Source organism: Chaetodon auriga, chromosome 23 (assembly GCF_051107435.1).
Source record: "Chaetodon auriga isolate fChaAug3 chromosome 23, fChaAug3.hap1, whole genome shotgun sequence".
Taxonomy (NCBI): Eukaryota; Metazoa; Chordata; class Actinopteri; order Chaetodontiformes; family Chaetodontidae; genus Chaetodon; species Chaetodon auriga.
Window position 1 is genome coordinate 3,840,002 of NC_135096.1, and position 18,376 is coordinate 3,858,377.

General features: G+C 43.3%; 2 protein-coding genes across 2 annotated transcripts in view; one reads left to right on the forward strand and one right to left on the reverse strand.

The window, feature by feature from the left end:
* Positions 1 to 18,376, reverse strand: part of LOC143316313 (uncharacterized) — a 242,668-nt gene that overhangs the window by 185,355 nt on the left and 38,937 nt on the right. The gene's annotated exons all lie outside the window — the stretch shown is intronic.
* On the forward strand, positions 10,742 to 17,266 carry LOC143316281 (trace amine-associated receptor 1-like). Its single transcript, XM_076724161.1, has 2 exons — positions 10,742 to 10,804; positions 16,223 to 17,266. The coding sequence occupies exons 1-2, from the start codon at positions 10,742 to 10,744 to the stop codon at positions 17,264 to 17,266; spliced, it is 1,107 nt and encodes a 368-aa protein (XP_076580276.1).

Consider the following 18,376-nt stretch of genomic DNA (forward strand, 5'->3'; position numbering starts at 1 on the left):
TGAATTGAGAAATAAAAGGTTTCAGCTCCTCACAGCCCTCTGAATGCTCCTTCCTGCTGTCTCCACGTCAACTATTGAGGATCAACTCGCTCTGCTTCTGCTCTTATTCCAGCGTTTACACTCACAAACATCCACACAACATGGCCGATGTTTTTAACGGAGCTACTTTCAGCTCCTTCGTCCAGAGTTCACAGTTAAACTCAGAGTTTGGAGAAACGATGGACGGAGCTGCACATCGATGCCGTTTGTGCTGAAGCTAAGCTAACGACAGCTTGTGCTAACGAGTAAAACATTTCAGAGTTGATTCTTTACCTTTGGCTGGAGGCTGAGACGGAGAAAACAATCTGTTCCACAACGTCCAGAGAGAATGAAAGTACAGTCCAAACAGCCAGAGAGGCCTGAGAGAGTTAAACTTTAATCAGATCTGACTGACACTGACATCAGTTTTCATCAAGTTCATGTTTTATTGAGCAAATAAAGATGAAATACATGTTGACCCTTGATCGCTGCCAGCTGAGGACGTGTTCATCTGGGCTGCAGGAAGTGTCTTTAGTGAGCTTTAAAACCTGAGATCACTTTAACTGAGTGTTAGTTACTGTGAACAAATCAAGTTATTCTCTGGTTTGATCAAACACAACTGAAAAAGTCAAACAATTCAATAATTCAATGAACATTTTTAGTTCTGAAGAGACTAAAATCACTGATTTTTACTGAAGTCTGGAAACAAAAACATGCTGAAGTACATATGAGACGATAAACTGCAGTTTTTGTGAGTGGACATTGTCAGGGACGCTTCCCAGCATGCACCACGACAAACACACTCATGGCTTTAAGTTTCACTGGATGAGTGTTGTTCCTGCTGTTCCTGCGTTTTACATCTGGTCGTACAATCGACAACTTCAACATGAGCCTCTGATCAGTTTGTCAATCTGACATTTTTAAAAGAACTTCATCACATCTGAGGAAAATCTCAGCTGCTCGTGCTTTTCCATCCCATAATCTGGACAACAACAACATATATGGACTTCTGTCAGCAGGTCTGCCTCACAACCAAAACCATCATGAGGTCCAAAACCACAAGCCCTGCTTCACCAAACAGCTCAGTGAACTCAGAGCTGATTCAAGCACCAAGACCAGAACCAGCAGCCGTCTGGAACCCACTCAGGACCATCACTGGCTACAAGAAGAAAGGTCCTGTATCAGCCCGTCCTCCAGAGCAGCTGAGGAACTCAACACCTTCTACACCAGGTGTGAGAGGTCCCCGACCACAAACTCTGATGGCCCACTGTCCCCCCCCTGAGGGTTCTGCATGATGCCAGAGCCAGACAGCAGGCCAGGAGGACAGTGGCAGTGGTTTGACTCGAAAGTTCTGACCATCTCTGACACATTGGACCTTTATTGATACTTGAATCATTTCCATTAACGCTGCAGCAAGTCTGTCTTTATTTCTGATGGTTCACACTGGATTCATTTCAGGAACTGAAGAGAAAATCAATCAGTGTCTTAAACTCTGGATGTGCTCATTTCTGCCTGTGACTGAGCTTTAAACACAGTTTTCCTCAAATCAATGAAAACATGGTGTGAAGCTGTGAGAATATTTGAAGCTGTTCCAGTTAAAGACCAGCAGAGACGGACTCCTATTTCAATAAAGCTTCATGAACAGAATGAAAGCAAACATCAACATCCAGCAGCAACTCTTCAAAGTCAACCATCACAAAGAAAATCCACATAAACCATCAGCAGCACAGACTGCTGCAGCCACCAGAGGGCAGCATCACACTGAGCTTCTCAGGCTCACCTGGTCAGTGACCAGGTCACCACGCAGGAGTTCTGGGTCCTGAAGTTCAAATCAAAGACCGTCAGAGGAACGTGGCTCCTCACAGGCCGGCTGATCGTTCCTCTTTCTACACAAGCAAGAAAAGCTAAAGAGCAGCTTCCTGCCACAGAAACATGGAGGAGACAAAGGAAGGAACTGAGCTGAAACTGTAAAGATCAGGCCCTTTAAGGTCATCTCATGTGTTTTCATCCCATGATCTTTAACCTACATGAATGTCTTTCATAGCCTAGAGTCGTAAGGATAACATGACTGGTGAGAGCCACTTCTCCACTTCTCATAACAAAAAGGCAGATGGCACTCTGGTTGTTGACAGTCTTGTCTCCTCTTCTCTGTTTGTGATGTCCATTGTATTTAGATACGCGCTTCACACAACACACCCTCACACAGGTTGTTTATCACATGTCCAGAACAAAGATATGGTATGCCCAGGCCTTGGGAACTGACCAATTATATTCTGTAACGTATATCTGATTATTGTACTGGGTTTGGTCAAACCCAACATGATAAATGTGAACTTTTGTCTGACAACTATGTTCATTCTGGCGGAGATCCTGCGGGAGCTCTGTCAGTCTGAGACCAGCGCTGTATTACTTTATATGTGACCTCAATAAATACTTTGACTGTGAACTGAAGATTGCTTCGGACCGTTCTTGGGCTTTCAACAAAGAACCGGGCGAACAGACTGAGGATCTGAAAGAGTCGCAGGGATGCACTTGTTGTCCGCCAGCTGCGTGTGTGTCCTCCTCATCGCCGCGCTCCTCCTCCAAGTGAGCGGTTTGGAGACTGTTACGGGCCTGAATGGAGAAACGCTCGAGATCCCGTGAAACATTGGAGCCATAAAAGCAGAAGACAGTGAGAAAATAATAATTTGGGTCCCGTAAGCGTACTGACTATTACACCAGACCACTTATCCGCTTTGACAGCCATTGCTCTTTATTGTTCACTCATTTGTTGTTGTGTTGTTGTTTACCGTCATGTTTTAAATAAACATTTTTGCTACAAAGGACAACGTCTTGAAGTCTTGTTAACACAAGACTGACATAGAAAGGGTTACAAAAAAGTGAAAAACACAAAGGCGCTGTCGTTTCTTAAACTCATTTATTTGAGAAACAAAAGGTTTAAACATTGAAAAAGCTGCTGCAGGAAAAGGGCAGACATAAAATACTGCATGTGAAACATTCCTTAATGATATATGGATAACTGTAATCACCAGACATGAGGATGAACAAATCATATAAACAGCTACAAGAACAACCAAACAAATAAATAAATGAAGGAGTGAAAGAATAAATAAGTGAATGCTTAAGACAGAGAGAAAGGGGGGCAGGTGCCACAGAATGCATTTCATTCTAGCAGAGGCACGTCCAAACTATTCCCAAAAAGGGCCGTGTGGCTGCAGGTTTTTTCCTCCGACCAATCAAGAGCACGCAGTCTGACCAATCAGCTGTCTGAAGACTGGGATCAGCTGATGAAATGAGTCAAGTCTGTTGTGCTGCTGCTCGGCTCGAAAGAAAACCTTCGGCCACGAGGCCCTTTGTGGAATAGAACAAAATAAAAAAACAAAAAAACCCACATCTGCTAACAGTAGTCGTTGGGTTTCACTGATTGCATTTCCATTTGATTTGAGGTCAAAATCACTGCTTTTTAATGGTTTGTAAGTGTAGGACTAATGGTCGTTGTTACTTCCTGAGGTGGGTGCAATGACTTGTTTTGTCCACTAGAAGGAGACAAGTGACTACGGACACAACAGTTTATCTGTGTTGAAGTCTAGGACCCACTGCTAAAGAACAATGAGATACTCCTTTAACACCGAGAGCTTTGACCTTTGTCCCTGTCTGTCTGTCTGTCTGTCTGTCTGTCTGTCTGTCCATGTCAGTGTGATCCATTAGTCCTGTGCTTTTGTTCATTGCAGCATATTTGAATAGAGCAGCCTATGAAACACTAATGCTGGACAGAGCAGAGTAGGTGTTGGATACATTCTATATGTAACCGGCAGGTTAGGTCTGCCCCACCACCGCTGTGTTCTAACAGTAACGTCCCCGCTTCTTCCGGTCACGCACCTGCAGCGAGGCTCCTAATCAGCACCATTAGTGGCACATAAATGCGGGTAGCGGCGCCAGCCGCGCTCTCTCTCTCTCTCTCTCTCTCTCTCTCTCTCTCTCTTTCTCTCTCTTTCTCTCTCTCTCTCTCTTTCTCTCTGTCAACTTGAGTGTTGATCGGGTGTTGTACAGCCAAGGTAATTTTACTATTGTTGTAGTGTTTCAGTAAGCAACGCACAGACAGCAAGATTGTCTAACCTGCGTTTGTGTCTTTGCAGCAGTGACTGCCACTGTGCTTGTTGAAACTCACTTGAGGTTTTAATTTCTTTTATTGGGTTTAAGTGCAAGGTTTTATTCAGTGATTTTAGTCTATTTATACATATATCTTTTATTATTTATATATTTTTAGTATATTCTTAATTGGTTTTACATTTTACCAAAGGTTGTAGCTTGTTTTAGGGTTGTGAGGCTTGTTTTTGTGTAACTACATTTTAAAACTGGCTGATTCATACAGAGGTGGCCTTGTGCTTTACCGTGTAAAAGGTGGCTGTGTGATTTGACTTATTTATTCCCTTGTGTGTTCTTTTATATTTTAGTGTGCTTTGTTTGCAGTGTTTTATTTTAATGCCAACCTAAAAGTGTGACACCTTTGTATGTTTCCTTTTTTTTTAGTCAAGCCCTCCACCTTCTAGGGGTGGAACGGTTCACAAAATCCGCAGTTCGGTTCGTATCACGGTTTTGTGGTCACGGTTTTCGGTTCGGTTCGGTGTACATTGATTGTTTCAGAAATCAATTATGTCTTGTATAGTAATGTTAAAACTGAAAGAATGAGGCAGTCTGACATTTGATACATCATTGTGACGGTCTTGGGTTAAAGGTAAGTGAGATTCTGGCACTGAAAGAGAGGAGATATTGCTAGTTCCAACATGCTTTTCATTTATTTGGAAAACAATATCTCTATCTAAAATAAAACGCTTCGCCAAAACGGCTCTCACAACTCTGACGCTTGGTGCTTATGAAAGAATTTAACTTTACTGTTTTTACAACTCACATTATATACCATCAACATAAAGTAAAGCATAGGCTCTATCAGACTTAGGTCCCTTTGAAATCAACACAAAAATAACATGTTTCTTCTAACATGTAACATGTTTCAACTCCGTATGGACTATTAGTGGTTCATGAAAAGCTAAGTATTTTCCACTCGAAAATTGAAGTGCAGTGTTTGAAATACAATCAAAGAAATAAGGCTGGAGTATTTTATTTTTTTTTAATCAAACTTAAAGTGTCACTGTGTTATCTAAAGTAACAAAACAAAATACAATAAATAATCCAGTTGCCCTGGATGTCCATCCATCCGTAGTAAGAGCAACATAGGCTGTGTCAGACAACTCTTTCACAATTCCCCGTCGGACCTCTTCATAAAGTGCGGGAATTACCGTGCAGCTGAAGTGTTTGCGGGAGGGGATTTTATATCGTGGCTCGATTGCCTTATCATGCACTGAAATCCCGCACCCTCAACCACGGCATAAGGTTGCATATCTTTGGCGATGAAACACCCCAGTGCTTTCGTTATGCCCTTCGCCCTGTCTGACTCGTCTGTGTACGTTTGTTTAAAAGCCGCGGGGAGGAGAAGTTGTGCAGCCCTGCCCGGCTCTCTGCCCGGCTCCCCGCCCCTCCTTCTTGCACTGTCAACGGTCACACTGGGATGATGTCTCCGCAGATGAGCCAACATGTTAGATGTGTTTCCGTTAGCGTAAGCGATACGCGTTCCACAGTACTTGCACACTGTGGCACTTTTATCCACAACTTTCTTACCGCCTTCATAGGTCACCCTGAATGCAAAATGCTCCCACACACCAGACCTATATAACGCTGCTGGCGCATCCTCCAGCTCCGAGTCTTCTCCGCTCGCCATGTTCGCACCTCCTCTACAACGGATTTCCCGCAACATACCCAAAGTTGCGCGCGAGTATGATTCGAACGGCACGCACGCGCACCGAACCGGGAAGGCCGACCCGAACGGTTCGGCTCGGTTTCATTAACCGTCCCATCCCTAATATGTGGCGGTACGAGAGCTGATACAGTCTTATGGACACGATCAGAGTATATATAAAATTTGAAATAGGGAAACCGACAACGCCACCCTGGGATTTTCACCCAGGGAATTCTGGATCGTAGAGGTTATAGTAGAGAGGCACGCAGGTAAGTTATACAAAGAAGGGCAGGAGGTGTAGTTCAAAGTAGTCAAAAGTTTATGTTATTAACAAATCACTCACGAAAAAAAGAAAACAAATTTTAAAAGGAAACTAAGGTGCTAACACTCCACTCCAACGGGGAAGCTTACCGACAGTGCAGGGGAGACCTGGGGGAGGAGGTCCAACTTAAAAAAGAGGAGCACCCCACTCACACGTGACACCTAACCCAAAAGTGAATTACACCGCAAACTAAACTCCAAAATCACACCACACACGGGACACCGCCACCCGGGACACCACCACCACCGTCGGCTCCCAACAACTAGAAAGGAGAGGGGAGAACACAATTAGTTTGCAATGTCGTTAAAAAAACCCAACAATAGGCAAGTATTCGAAAACAACGGAAAACCAACAACAAATAAACAAACCAAAAAAAAAGGGAAACAAAGAACACAAGCCTCTGGCCAGAGATACAAAAGAACAAATGTACATAAATTTTAATTCGAAATGAAAATTAAATAATAATTAACCAACCAATGAATTCAAAATAACACCATGCACGCGAAGAAGCAGGCGAAAAGTGCCTTATCCCATCTGAGCCACCCCCCCCCCCCCCCACGCGCACTCACCCGACCACGCACGCACACACACGCACACTCGCACACACACACACACACAGTCCAGGCTGGGCAACCACTGCCGGGGCCCGATGTTAGGAGAGGAGCTGGGCCGGAGTACCAGGGCCCGAACAACCACTCCAGGCTAGTCCCAACACGAAGCGGTGGCAGCGGTAGCAAGCTGGACGAGCAGTGGCGAGCGGAGCGGAAGCAGGAGCAGCATGCACAAGCTACAGGCAACAAAGGTCGGCGAAGCAGCAGCGTTCCTGCACTTATCTTAACATCCAGATTTGGTTCCCTGGTCCGGATCGACAGGAGTTCAGTCAGTGGGGAGAGAGATGAAGAGGCTCTGCACGGCTCGGTGCAAAGAGGAGCATCTGTGGTGAGCCGGTGATGCCTTAGCGCCGCTGTGAACACAGACCGGTGAGGCTTTTAGCACCTGGGCTAGCTGGCTATTGCTAGGCTACACCTACATTAATGAGTCCGTACCTGGTCTCCTTTCTGCCTAATACAAAGGGCCAACAAGGAAGATCGCCACCATCCCCTTAACCGCGATGGACCACTTAAAACAAAAACACACAGCCGAACCATTTAATAGGCTAATGTGAGCTAAAAAATGCCCTGCCGGTATGCAGCCGCGTACCTACCTGCACGGAGAAGAGAGGAGGAAGTGGAAGGCTGAGAAGCGGAAGAGCCTTCGTGCCAGGAAGTGAGAGAGGATGAGGGAGGGACACAGTCTACCTTTTATACCTTCGCCCTCTGCACCGATAGGCTAATGCGCCAGGTATAATACGGAGCAGCCGACCCACCGGTATTCAGCCCCAGCAGCATATCATACTGCTACACATACAATCAATGTTTCATACCTCAATCCGCATACTGTACCAAGGGCGCTAGTTTAAGGGGGTGTGGACGACAGCTCTCTTTGCTAGCCTTGTGCTTCATAGATTAGCCCTTTGAAAAAGCATATGAACGATACAAAGGTAACGAGGTAAATTACAAAATAGACTCCTTTCTCATGATACAAACATGGAAACAGGATACATGACGATACTTTAGCCTTTTAAACATTTACCTGTACCCTTGATGATCTGTGCAGTTGCAGTGATGCAGCTGGTCAGGATGCTCTCGATGGTGAAGCGGTAGAAATTAACTAGGATTTGACGAGCCAGGTTAACTTTCTTCAGTCTCCTCAGGAAGTAGAGGCACTGTTTAGCCTTCTTTATCAGGGTGGAGGAGTTGAGGGTCCAGGAGAGGTCCTCGGAGATGTGGACACCCAGGAACTTGAAGCTGGAGACACGTTCAACCTCAGCCCCGTCAATCTGAATGGGGGTGTGACTGCAGCCTTTAGTTTTTTTGCTGTCCACAATCAGCTCCTTAGTCTTCTTGGTGTTGAGGGTCACGTTGTTGTCGGAGCACCACATCGCCAGCTGCTGAATCTCATCGCTGACGGCTGACTCGTGGTTGTTGTTAATCAGACCTATCACTGTGGTGTCATGTGCAAACTTGATGATGGATGATGAAACTTGATGATGATGGAGTTCGCATGTCATAGTGGTGGCTGTGTATATCCCTCCCTCTGCTAATGCTGATGCAGCTTGTGACGTCATCAACACCGTGATCAGCAGGCTGCAGACTCAGAAACCACAGGCCCTCTTACTGATCTCCGGGGATTTTAATCATGCCTCTCTGTCCTCCACTCTGCCCAAATTCATCCAGTATGTCACATGTGCCACCAGAGACAATAAAACACTGGACTTATTCTATGCCAACACCAAGGAGGCATATGAATCATCACCACTCCCCCCTCTAGGAAGAGCTGATCACAACCTGGTTCATCTCTTGCCTGTATACAAGTCCCTTGTTAACAGGCAACCAGCTGTGTCCTGCACAGTGAAGAGGTGGTCTGATGAGGCGGAAGAGGCTCTGAAGGACTGCTTGGATACAACAATGTGGGATATATTAAGTGACTCTCATGAGGAGGACATTGACAGTCTGATAGACAGCATCATGGACTACATAAACTTCTGTGTGGAGAACACTGTACCCACCAGGACTGTACGGTGTCACAAACCCTGGATCAATCCTGACATTAAGGCTCTCTTAAAGGAGAAGAAGAGGGCCTTTAAGTCAGGGAACAAAGAGGAGCTGAAAACTGTTCAGAGGGAGCTAAGAAGGAGTATCAGGGAGGGGAAGGACAGATACAGAAAGAGAATGGAGGAACAGCTGCAGGAGAACAACACCAGGGGAGTCTGGAGAGGCCTGAAAACCATCTCAGGTCACCAGGAGCCAAACTCCCAGGCGGCTGGGGATCCAAAGGGGGCAGATGAGCTGAACACCTACTTCTGTAGGTTTGAAGAAACATCTGCCCCTCCCCCAGCTGCACCAGCACTGCAGCGGCCATCTTTTGATCTGCCAGCACCCTGCCCGAGTACCCCCCCCCCCCCACCACAGTATTCAGCTCACCGCAATCAACGCCACCCCCCACTGCTCCTCCCAGCCCCCCCATCCACTTCACAAGACACTCAGCCCCCCTGCTCCAACTTGTCCCTCACAGCTCTCCAGGTGAGGAATCAACTCAGGAGGTTAAAGATCAGGAAGGCCCCAGGACCGGATGGCCCCAGAGACCCCACATCCCAAGGACCCTAGCTGCTACAGGCCGGTGGCCCTAACATCCCACCTCATGAAGGCCCTGGAGCGGCTGGTCCTTGCCCACCTGCGCCCCCTGGTGAGCTCGTCCATGGACCCGCTGCAGGTCGCGTATCAGCCTGGCATCGGAGTGGACGATGCCCTCATCTTCCTCCTCCATCCAGCTCTATCTCACCTGGAATTGCCTGGGAGCTCTGTTCGGGTCCTTTTCCTGGACCTTAGCAGTGCTTTTAACACCATCAGGCCTGCCATCCTGAGACACAAGCTGGAGCTTTCAGGGGTGGACCTCACATGCTGGATAGTGGACTACCTTTCCAACCGCCCACAGTATGTGAGGACACGGGACTGTGTGTCAGGGACTGTCCTCTGCAGTGTGGGGGCCCCCCAAGGAACGGTGCTGGCACCATTCCTCTTCACCCTCTATACAGCAGACTTTTCCCACCTGTCACCTACTTGCCACCTGCAGAAGTTCTCTGATGACTCTGCCATTGTCGGCCTCATCACAGATGGGGACAACAGGTCATACAGAGGACTCATCCAGGATTTTGTGGACTGGTGCCAGCAGAACCACCTCCAGATTAACGCGGGTAAAACCAAGGAGCTGGTTGTGGACTTTCTTCGGCGCCCGCACTCTTCACCAACACCAGTAAACATCCAGGGAAGGGACATTGAGATGGTGACATCTTGTAAGTACCTGGGTGTTCATCTGAACAACAAACTGGATTGGACTCATAACACCACTGCACTTTACAAAAAAGGACAGAGCAGACTCTATCTGCTCAGGAGGCTGAGGTCTTTTGGGGTGCATGGTGTAGTCTGCTGGGGGAGCAGCATCACTACAGCTGGCAGGAAGAGGCTGGACAAACTTATCAAGAAGGCCAGCTCTGTCCTGGGATGCCCTCTGGAACTGGTGGAGGAGGTCTGTCCTCCATGACAGACAATGACTCCCACCCCCTCCAAAACACACTCACAGCACTGAGGAGCTCCATCAGTGACAGGATGCTACATCCAAAGTGTGTGAAAGAGCGGTATCGCAGGTCATTCCTCCCTGCAGCTGTCAGACTGTACAATAAAAACTACTCCAAGTAATCAGTGCAATAGTCTGGGCAATAAGCTGTGCAATAAAAACATGTACATAACAGTCTGTAAATACTATCTACAATTTCTTACAATTTTTTACAATTTCTTTCTTTTTATTTTTATTTAAAATCCTCACTCTTTTGTATATACTGTTTTTGTTTCTAATTTGCATGCACTTCTTATATTAATCTTTACTGATGCTGCTGTATTCTGGAGTTTCCCCTCGCGGGACAAATAAAGGAATATTGAATTGAATTGAATTGAATTGAATTGAATTGAATTGAATTGAATTGAGTTGGAGCCATGCACAGGCACGCAGTCATGGGTGAAGAGGGAGTAGAGGAGAGGCCTCAGCACACGCCCTGTGGGACGTCGGTGTTCAGGGTCAGGGTGGTGGAGGTGTGTTTGTTTAAGTCCAGGGTCCAGTTGCAGAGGGAGGTTCTAAATATCTGATTTATCATTTTGGTAGACATCCTAAGATGTTTTTTCAAGGACATGAAACCTTTATCCTTCTGTCTGTAGTGTATTCAGCCTGTGCCAGTTCATTGATCCCACACCGGGGAAATTTAGTCGTTACAGCCAGCAAGCATTTCAAAGAGCACGCACATTGGCATAAAGAGGTCAAAATAAAAACAGTACAAAGGGTACAGAATAGAAAAACAACTATGTATATGTACATTTGTCCATATTACAATATGTACTCACTGAAGCAAAAGCCATAGAAAGACTCCTTGTATGGGCCTAATTGTCCAAATTAAATGGCAAATGACATCATCATAATTGTTAGTCAGAATTATTATAGCAACTTGTTTTGGGGTTCTTGTCGAAGTAACTGATACTGCTGTTCTATTTGGGAGGACAGTCTCATTTTTTTATTAATTGAACAAAACAGTCTGAACCAGCAAAAGACTTTGCTACTAAACTGAAGACAGTCAGAAAGAGAGCTGTAGCATTATGGATGGTGATATGGTTGTTTGTTGATGTGCATACTGAGGTGCGTGTGAATGATGATGCCAGCTGGGTCAGGAGAGGTCAAGGAAGTTCACAGTCAGTAACTCTGAATGCTCGAATCGAATAAGAGAAGCAGTCCACCTCCAGCAGGCCTGAGAAGCTACTGTGAATAACATAGGTTCCTTTTTAAATTGACTTTCTGGGACAGAACAGAACAGTTCAGTTGGCTATACAGTTTGTTTGCCTTGTATACTTTTATCACTGTATGTTTATTTTTCCTGATATGGGTAGCATATTTTTCAAAATCAAAAGTTTAATGCATGTTGATCCGAATTCCCACTTATGGCTTCATTGTTATGTCTCGAGCTAGACGATGTGATGCAAGAACCTTCAATTAGAGGTGTGAATGTATGGTGTTGTTATTGGTCCCTAGGCTGCCTTTGTCACAAGCACATACACACACACACACACACACACACACACACACACACACAAGCACACTTCTCACCTCCTCAACCTGGGGCCTTTTGGTTTTCTAGCAATAGCAGAACTAATAGAGCAAAACAAACTCATGGCCACTTAATGATCTGAATAATGACATAATAGACCCACAGAGTCCAATTTAATGAGGAACAAGGAACAAACATGACGTCTGAGAATAACCTTTGTTATAGTTTGGGTAATACATTCTGTTTACTGACTGAATAACAAACCAAAACTTTTCTTAAGTGTAAGAATGATGAGTCAGTCTCAGTAGAATTCTTCATTGACATCATTGAGTTCAGTTTCTGTGCACATACTCACACAACAGAAGAGTAATAGTCAAATTAAATATCTGTCAATGGACTCTGACTTTCCAGGTTATAGTGGTGAACACCTAACCTGTTGCTAAAATGAAACTAGCTCATCCCATTCAAAGCACCATCATCCTCGATTGACCTGTTGGCCCTGTCTCCTAGATATTATGTCTGTATGTTACTTATGTGTTTTCATAATTACAGTTGTGACAAAGTTCAGGACTGTGACACCAGAATCCAGGATGTGTGTCCAGATTCCTGTCTGTGGTTAGGTTTGGGCAAAAAATGCACTGCGGCAAGGTTAGGGAAAGATTGGGATTTTGGTTAAATATAATGACATTTCTGTATTAAAACAGGTGAATGAAACTGAAAATAATAACTGAACCAAGTCTTAAAATAACAAGTCAACAATATGAAAATAAGTTCCACATGGGACACAAACCCTAGTCTCTAGTGTGAAAGTCCTGTGCCGGACCCATTCATCCACCTTGACCTGCACCGCAGGCGGACTTGGTGGCATAATGTCATGTGTAATGATAGCAGCCCTGTCCTGCTCTTCAGTGAATTAAGGAAGTTTACACCACAGGAACCAGTGCCAAAGTACTCTGAGATAGCTTTACATTTGTAGTATGTCCTCATCCTAAAAGCTTTTGTCTTGCAAGGTTAAAAGTGGAAATCAGTCGTGTAACCACCTGTAGTCTGCTAAAATGTAAGTTGTGTGTGTGTGCAGAACGTTGTCAGTATGAGTGTGTTTTTAGTGTTATAGTCTAAAGACATTTTATGTTTCATGCAAGTTCAAGAGTGACTGGTCAAGAGTTTAATGAGAGAGACGTACAGAGTCAGTGAAGTTAAAATGGTGCTCTTTTTCTGAGAAAGCTTGTAAGGAAGTTTCTTTAAACCTATAAATTATCAGTATTATTGATGCAGGAGGTGAGAAGCATGGAACCAGAAGCCATTTTTAATAGAACTTATGTTGTCAATGATCTACATTCTTGCTATGAATTAGACAATTCATCTTACATATTGCTAAGCAGCACTTCGACAGTATGTGTTTTATTATCTGTTATACTTGGCTCTTTATGTGCTGTCACTATATGTGGAAGTCTTCTTGTAATAATCTCCATCATTTACTTCAAACAGCTCCACACTCCCACAAACTATCTTATTCTCTGTCTTGCTGTGGCTGACCTGCTCCTCTGTTTTCATTACAGTCAGAGCCAGGGCCATCGTGGGGTGGGGGGGTACCAGGCCCTGTGCGAACTTGAAATGCGAGGCCCTGCTCTTTGACATGTATGCGCAATTAAGTATAACAGTCAGAAACAGTTGAAAAGCTTCGCTCGCCCAATGTCACTACTATGTTACTGGAAAAGTCAATAGGATCCTGAACACAATCTCACAGTTAGGGAAAGTTCCTTCAATCCCTTCAAGGTAACAAAGTGTTTTAAGTGCTGTAGTTGTTCCCTTTGGGATTATCTCTTGAAATATCCTCAATTCCGCGAAGAGGTCCGGTGCATTTACATCCTGAGATTCAAACGTGCTCAGACGTGCTTCAGTGAGGCCTAATGACATAAAGACAATGAAAAACCTGCTTAATTTGTTGGATTTGTTTTTTATTTATTTGTTTGTTTTTAATGTGACCTTGACAGAGACAGAGAAAGTCATATATAAGATGGAAGGTCAGAAAGGCAGGTAGTAGACAAGGTAAAACTGACAAAAGGTACTTAGCGACAGATGATTGGGGGCTGAAAACCTGGTGCTTATATACTTTGTAGGCAGGTGAGTCTTGATTGCTTCATTGAGCACAGCTGTGCTCAAGAGGAGAAGAGGCTTGGCCCAATCTGTCGGCCATGCCCCACAGTGACACAGATTCAGACCTGACAAACAGGGGACAGACAGACAGACAGGAGACAAAGGAGAGCCATAACACAGGAGCTCAATGGGGGAAAAGAGGACAGAAGTCAGATATCCGCATGGTGTGTCACCCACCAAAATATTAAGTGGTGTTTATGCAGGATGTCTCAGTTGATCAGACTTGGTGTCACTAGATATGATGGATTAATCCTGAATGGAGATCTGAATATTCATATCAACAAATCAAATCACTGAAAGATATGGATCATGTGAATGTACTGGACAATTTTGATCTCACCCAACAAGTAAATGAAGCCACTTATCAGCATGGTAACTTTCTGGACTCAGAAATGACAACAGGTTTAAACACTGACAATGTTTCAGTATTAGAATGACCGATTTCTGACCATCACTGTGTTTTCTGTTGCAAGCCTAATCTCAATAAAGAGTAAAGGGGATTTTTTGGTTCAAGAGATTCCTTGATTGCAAGGCTGTAGCGAAGTTCTGCAATATTAGGAAATCATCCGAGTCACACAGCTATGGCTGTTCTTTAAATGACATGATTGAACACTTCAACAATACCATGCCATCTGCCTTAAATACTGTTGCTCCACTACAGGATAAGGGAATCTGTTGAACAGCTGAAACAAAAGTGTGCTCACAGTTCACTGATATTCGCTATTAAACCATGACTATAACAAAGCAATACATTTGGCAAGAAAGGATTACTTTTATGAGATTATTACAGGAAATGCTGGAACAATAGTGGAGAATATTATTCCCCTCTATTGAGCAGCTACTCAGCACCGCCCCCACCTGTCCACAGTTCTCTGCATCATATTGTAAAGAGCTTGCATCATTCTTAAAAAACAAAATAACCTCAATTAGAGCCAGTATTGCTTCTGATGTGAACACAGATGACCTCAACAAACCCTGTTAAATAAATGTAATCATGGCAAAATTCACCTGCATTACATTGACTGAGCTCTGCAAGACTGTCACTGATTCGATCTCATCCACTTCATGTCCCTACAGCACTTTCATATAGTATAAATACATCTGTACAAAGAGGCATCTTCCCCAATGTGTTTAAAACAGCAGTGTAAAACTATTACTAAAGAAACCCAACCTCGATGGTCATGCACTCAGTGTAGTATAGGCCGATATCAAACCTTTCATTCATCAGTAAGATACTGGAAAAGGTTTCAGTCCAAATTTACTTGTTTTGTAAAACAACATCCTGGAGGTATTTCAGTCATTAGAATATACCCCTCAGAATAAACCTCAGACTGAACACTGATGAAAATGAGGTCTGAGTTCTTGTCGTCTTAGACCGAAGAGCAGCATTTGATATGATTGATCATGATGTCTTGGCCACTGAGAGACTCCTGGCTACATCACAAAACCTTGGATCCAGCTATTGGACAGTGTTCAGCATCAGCACAACGCCAGGCTCGACCAAGTCTAGAGGAGGTGTACTCTGCATTCACATTAATGATGCTTGGTGCTCAAACGCAGTCAAAGTAATTGGACCATGTTGCCCAGATGTTGAGTTTTTGATGTTGAGATGTCGATCATATTATCTGCCCAGACAATTCATCAGCGTTTTTACTTCTGTTTGCATTCCTCTACATGCAAATTTAAAAAAAATGCACTACCGTACCTGTACTCTATGAGGTCATCAACAGTCACATGACAAAACAGCAAGATGGTTTTTATTGTGCCTATAATTAAAATGAACCTCAGAACTGTTGTACCTAAATTCCATCAGCGTGTCCAATACCCACCAGGGGAAGCAATACCCTGGACCATGTTTACAAGGTAGAAGGTTCGTTTATTTATCATCCTACAACACAGGGCTGTACAGTGAAATACAAGGTGAAGATACAGTAATTAATTTAAGAGGCAACTTAAAATTGTGTATTTGTATGGGAGATTAAACACATGCACCAGGAGCTGTATGATAACTCATCATACTGACCAACATAAAATGCCACTCCCTTGAACATAATATGCAAATGAGCCCACGATAATGAATGTAATCCATGTGTGCTCAGCGGCACAGAGACCAAAGACTGTTCGTACTACAGATGCACAAGCCAGGATCAATAGGCGTGGTATTAAACATACAGAGCACTGAGATTAACTTGAGATGTCTGTCTGCTGCAAACTGGATACTGTTGTGTTGTTTTCTTGATTGAAGACATGTTTTTCCAAATATTATGTGAGCGTTGATGACCATATAAGCATGGAACCTAAATTCTTTGTTAACAAGTCTGATGATGTTGCTGAGGACAAACATCTCTGTAATGAATCAGCAAATGTGTCTGACTTAACAGCTGTCACCTCTTCATATTTATTGTGTATTTTCATTGGCTTCTTATCTGTTCTTACAATGTGTGGAAACCTTTTTGTGATAACCTCCATTGTTTACTTCAAACAGCTCCACACCCCGACAAACTACCTCATCCTCTCTTTGGCTGTGGCTGACCTGCTTGTTGGCGTTTTTGTGTTGCCTTTTAGTGCAATACTGACTGTACTCTCATGTTGGTATCTTCAAGATTTACTCTGTAAGATCCGAGGTAGCTTTGACCTCTTTCTGTGTGCATCATCTGTTTTGAACTTGTGTTTCATTTCTGTTGACAGATATTATGCTGTGTGTCAGCCTCTGAGGTATAGAACAAAAATAAATGTCCATGTTATTGCGATCATGATCCTGGTGACCTGGACTTTTTCGGCTCTACTTGGAATTGTCATCACAATTCGGGGAGTGAACCATGGACAATCTAACAGGAAGTGTGTTTTATTTCAAAATACAAGTTCAGCAATTATCACAACAGTTTTTGGATTTTACCTCCCAGCAATCATAATGTCCACCATCTACCTAAAGATTCTGATGGTGGCACAGAGACAGGCATACAGCATTCAGAAAACAACCTGTCAGAGCACAAAGGCTGGAGCAACTGTCAGTAAGATGGAGAGAAAGGCCACCAAAACTCTGGCTATTGTGATGGGAATTTTTTTCATCTGTGGGACCCCTTTTGTTCTGTCTGTGACCTTTAACCCTTTGAGTAATTATATAATACCAGTCCCTATAATTACAGCATTTAAGTGGCTCGGATGGTCAAATTCAATGCTCAATCCATTGGTCTATGCTTTCTTTTACAGCTGGTTTCGATCAGCTTTCAGAATGATCATTTCTGGAAAAATATTTCAAGGTGATTTCACTAATTCTAAGCTCTTTTGACTCATTATGATTCGTTCGGCACTGAAGATGAATCTCACGTCCACTGCGTGTCATATATTTACATACACATTGTCACTGTACTGTGCATAAACCTGTACATCTGTATGTTGAACCAGTGCACTGATAACCCTTTGAACAGTGTGTAAACACAATCTGTATGTCTATTAATAAATGTAGGATCCATATATCTCAATGAGTGGCTCTTTTGCTCTATATATTCAGTTATTACTGTTCTGTATTCTCTGCGTTGAATGCGAGAACACATTTTTGTCTGTGTGAATATTTATAGTCCTTTTAAAGTCTTGATCTTTGCTTCCCTTGCTACAGCACACAAAGCTTTAAACAGTCCTGTAAGGAAATAATGAACGGTGAAATGATCTGTCTCTTACAGCAGTTTTCACTCAGGGCCTCCATTATTTGTCAATGGATTTAAGAAAAAGATGAAAGTTTCATCATTCAAAGTGATATGAAATAAATAAGAGTAAATGCAAAGTACTAAATAAGACTTTTGCATGAATTTGCATGATAATTCTAAGCTCTTTTGACTCATTATTTGAAGTGCTGTTATGTCAGTGATTCAATCGACACTGAAGATGAATCTCATGTCCACTGCATGTCATATATTTACATTACAAAACCAACTTCAGTAAAAAGTGTCTGTCTTGGTTCATCCTGACCGCTTATTGTATTCATGATTAGAAAACATGTTTATTAATATTCACTTCAATATTCTTCATATATCTCATATCTTCATATATTGAAAATGTCCACTTTCATGGCCTTTCACAATTATCAGTCGTCAGCTGCCACTGACTTTTACATATCTGGCCTCTGGTGTGGTATAAACAACTAATCAAAGCACCTTCTGAACCACACATTGCCTAAAATATCTTTAATCTTTCTTTTTAAAGTAGGAAAAACACATTTGTGTGCACTCTATCTCTGTTAATCACTGAAAATTCAAATGTGTACCTCAAAAACTGTTGTTTACTTTCCAAATGAATTCTGAATTGTGAAGTTAAAAGAATTAGCTGCTGTTAGTGATTAATATTAATATTGATTGGAAAGACAGTTACAATAATTAAATATTTATTGACTCGAGATGGAAAA

Bases quoted from the DNA above. Each gene is read 5' to 3' on its own strand.
- LOC143316281 (XM_076724161.1), top strand. From the start codon at position 10,742: ATGGGTGAAGAGGGAGTAGAGGAGAGGCCTCAGCACACGCCCTGTGGG. The intron at 10,805-16,222 runs GTCAGGGTGGTG...TCTTGATTGAAG, and splicing joins GTGGGACGTCGGTGTTCAGG to ACATGTTTTTCCAAATATTA.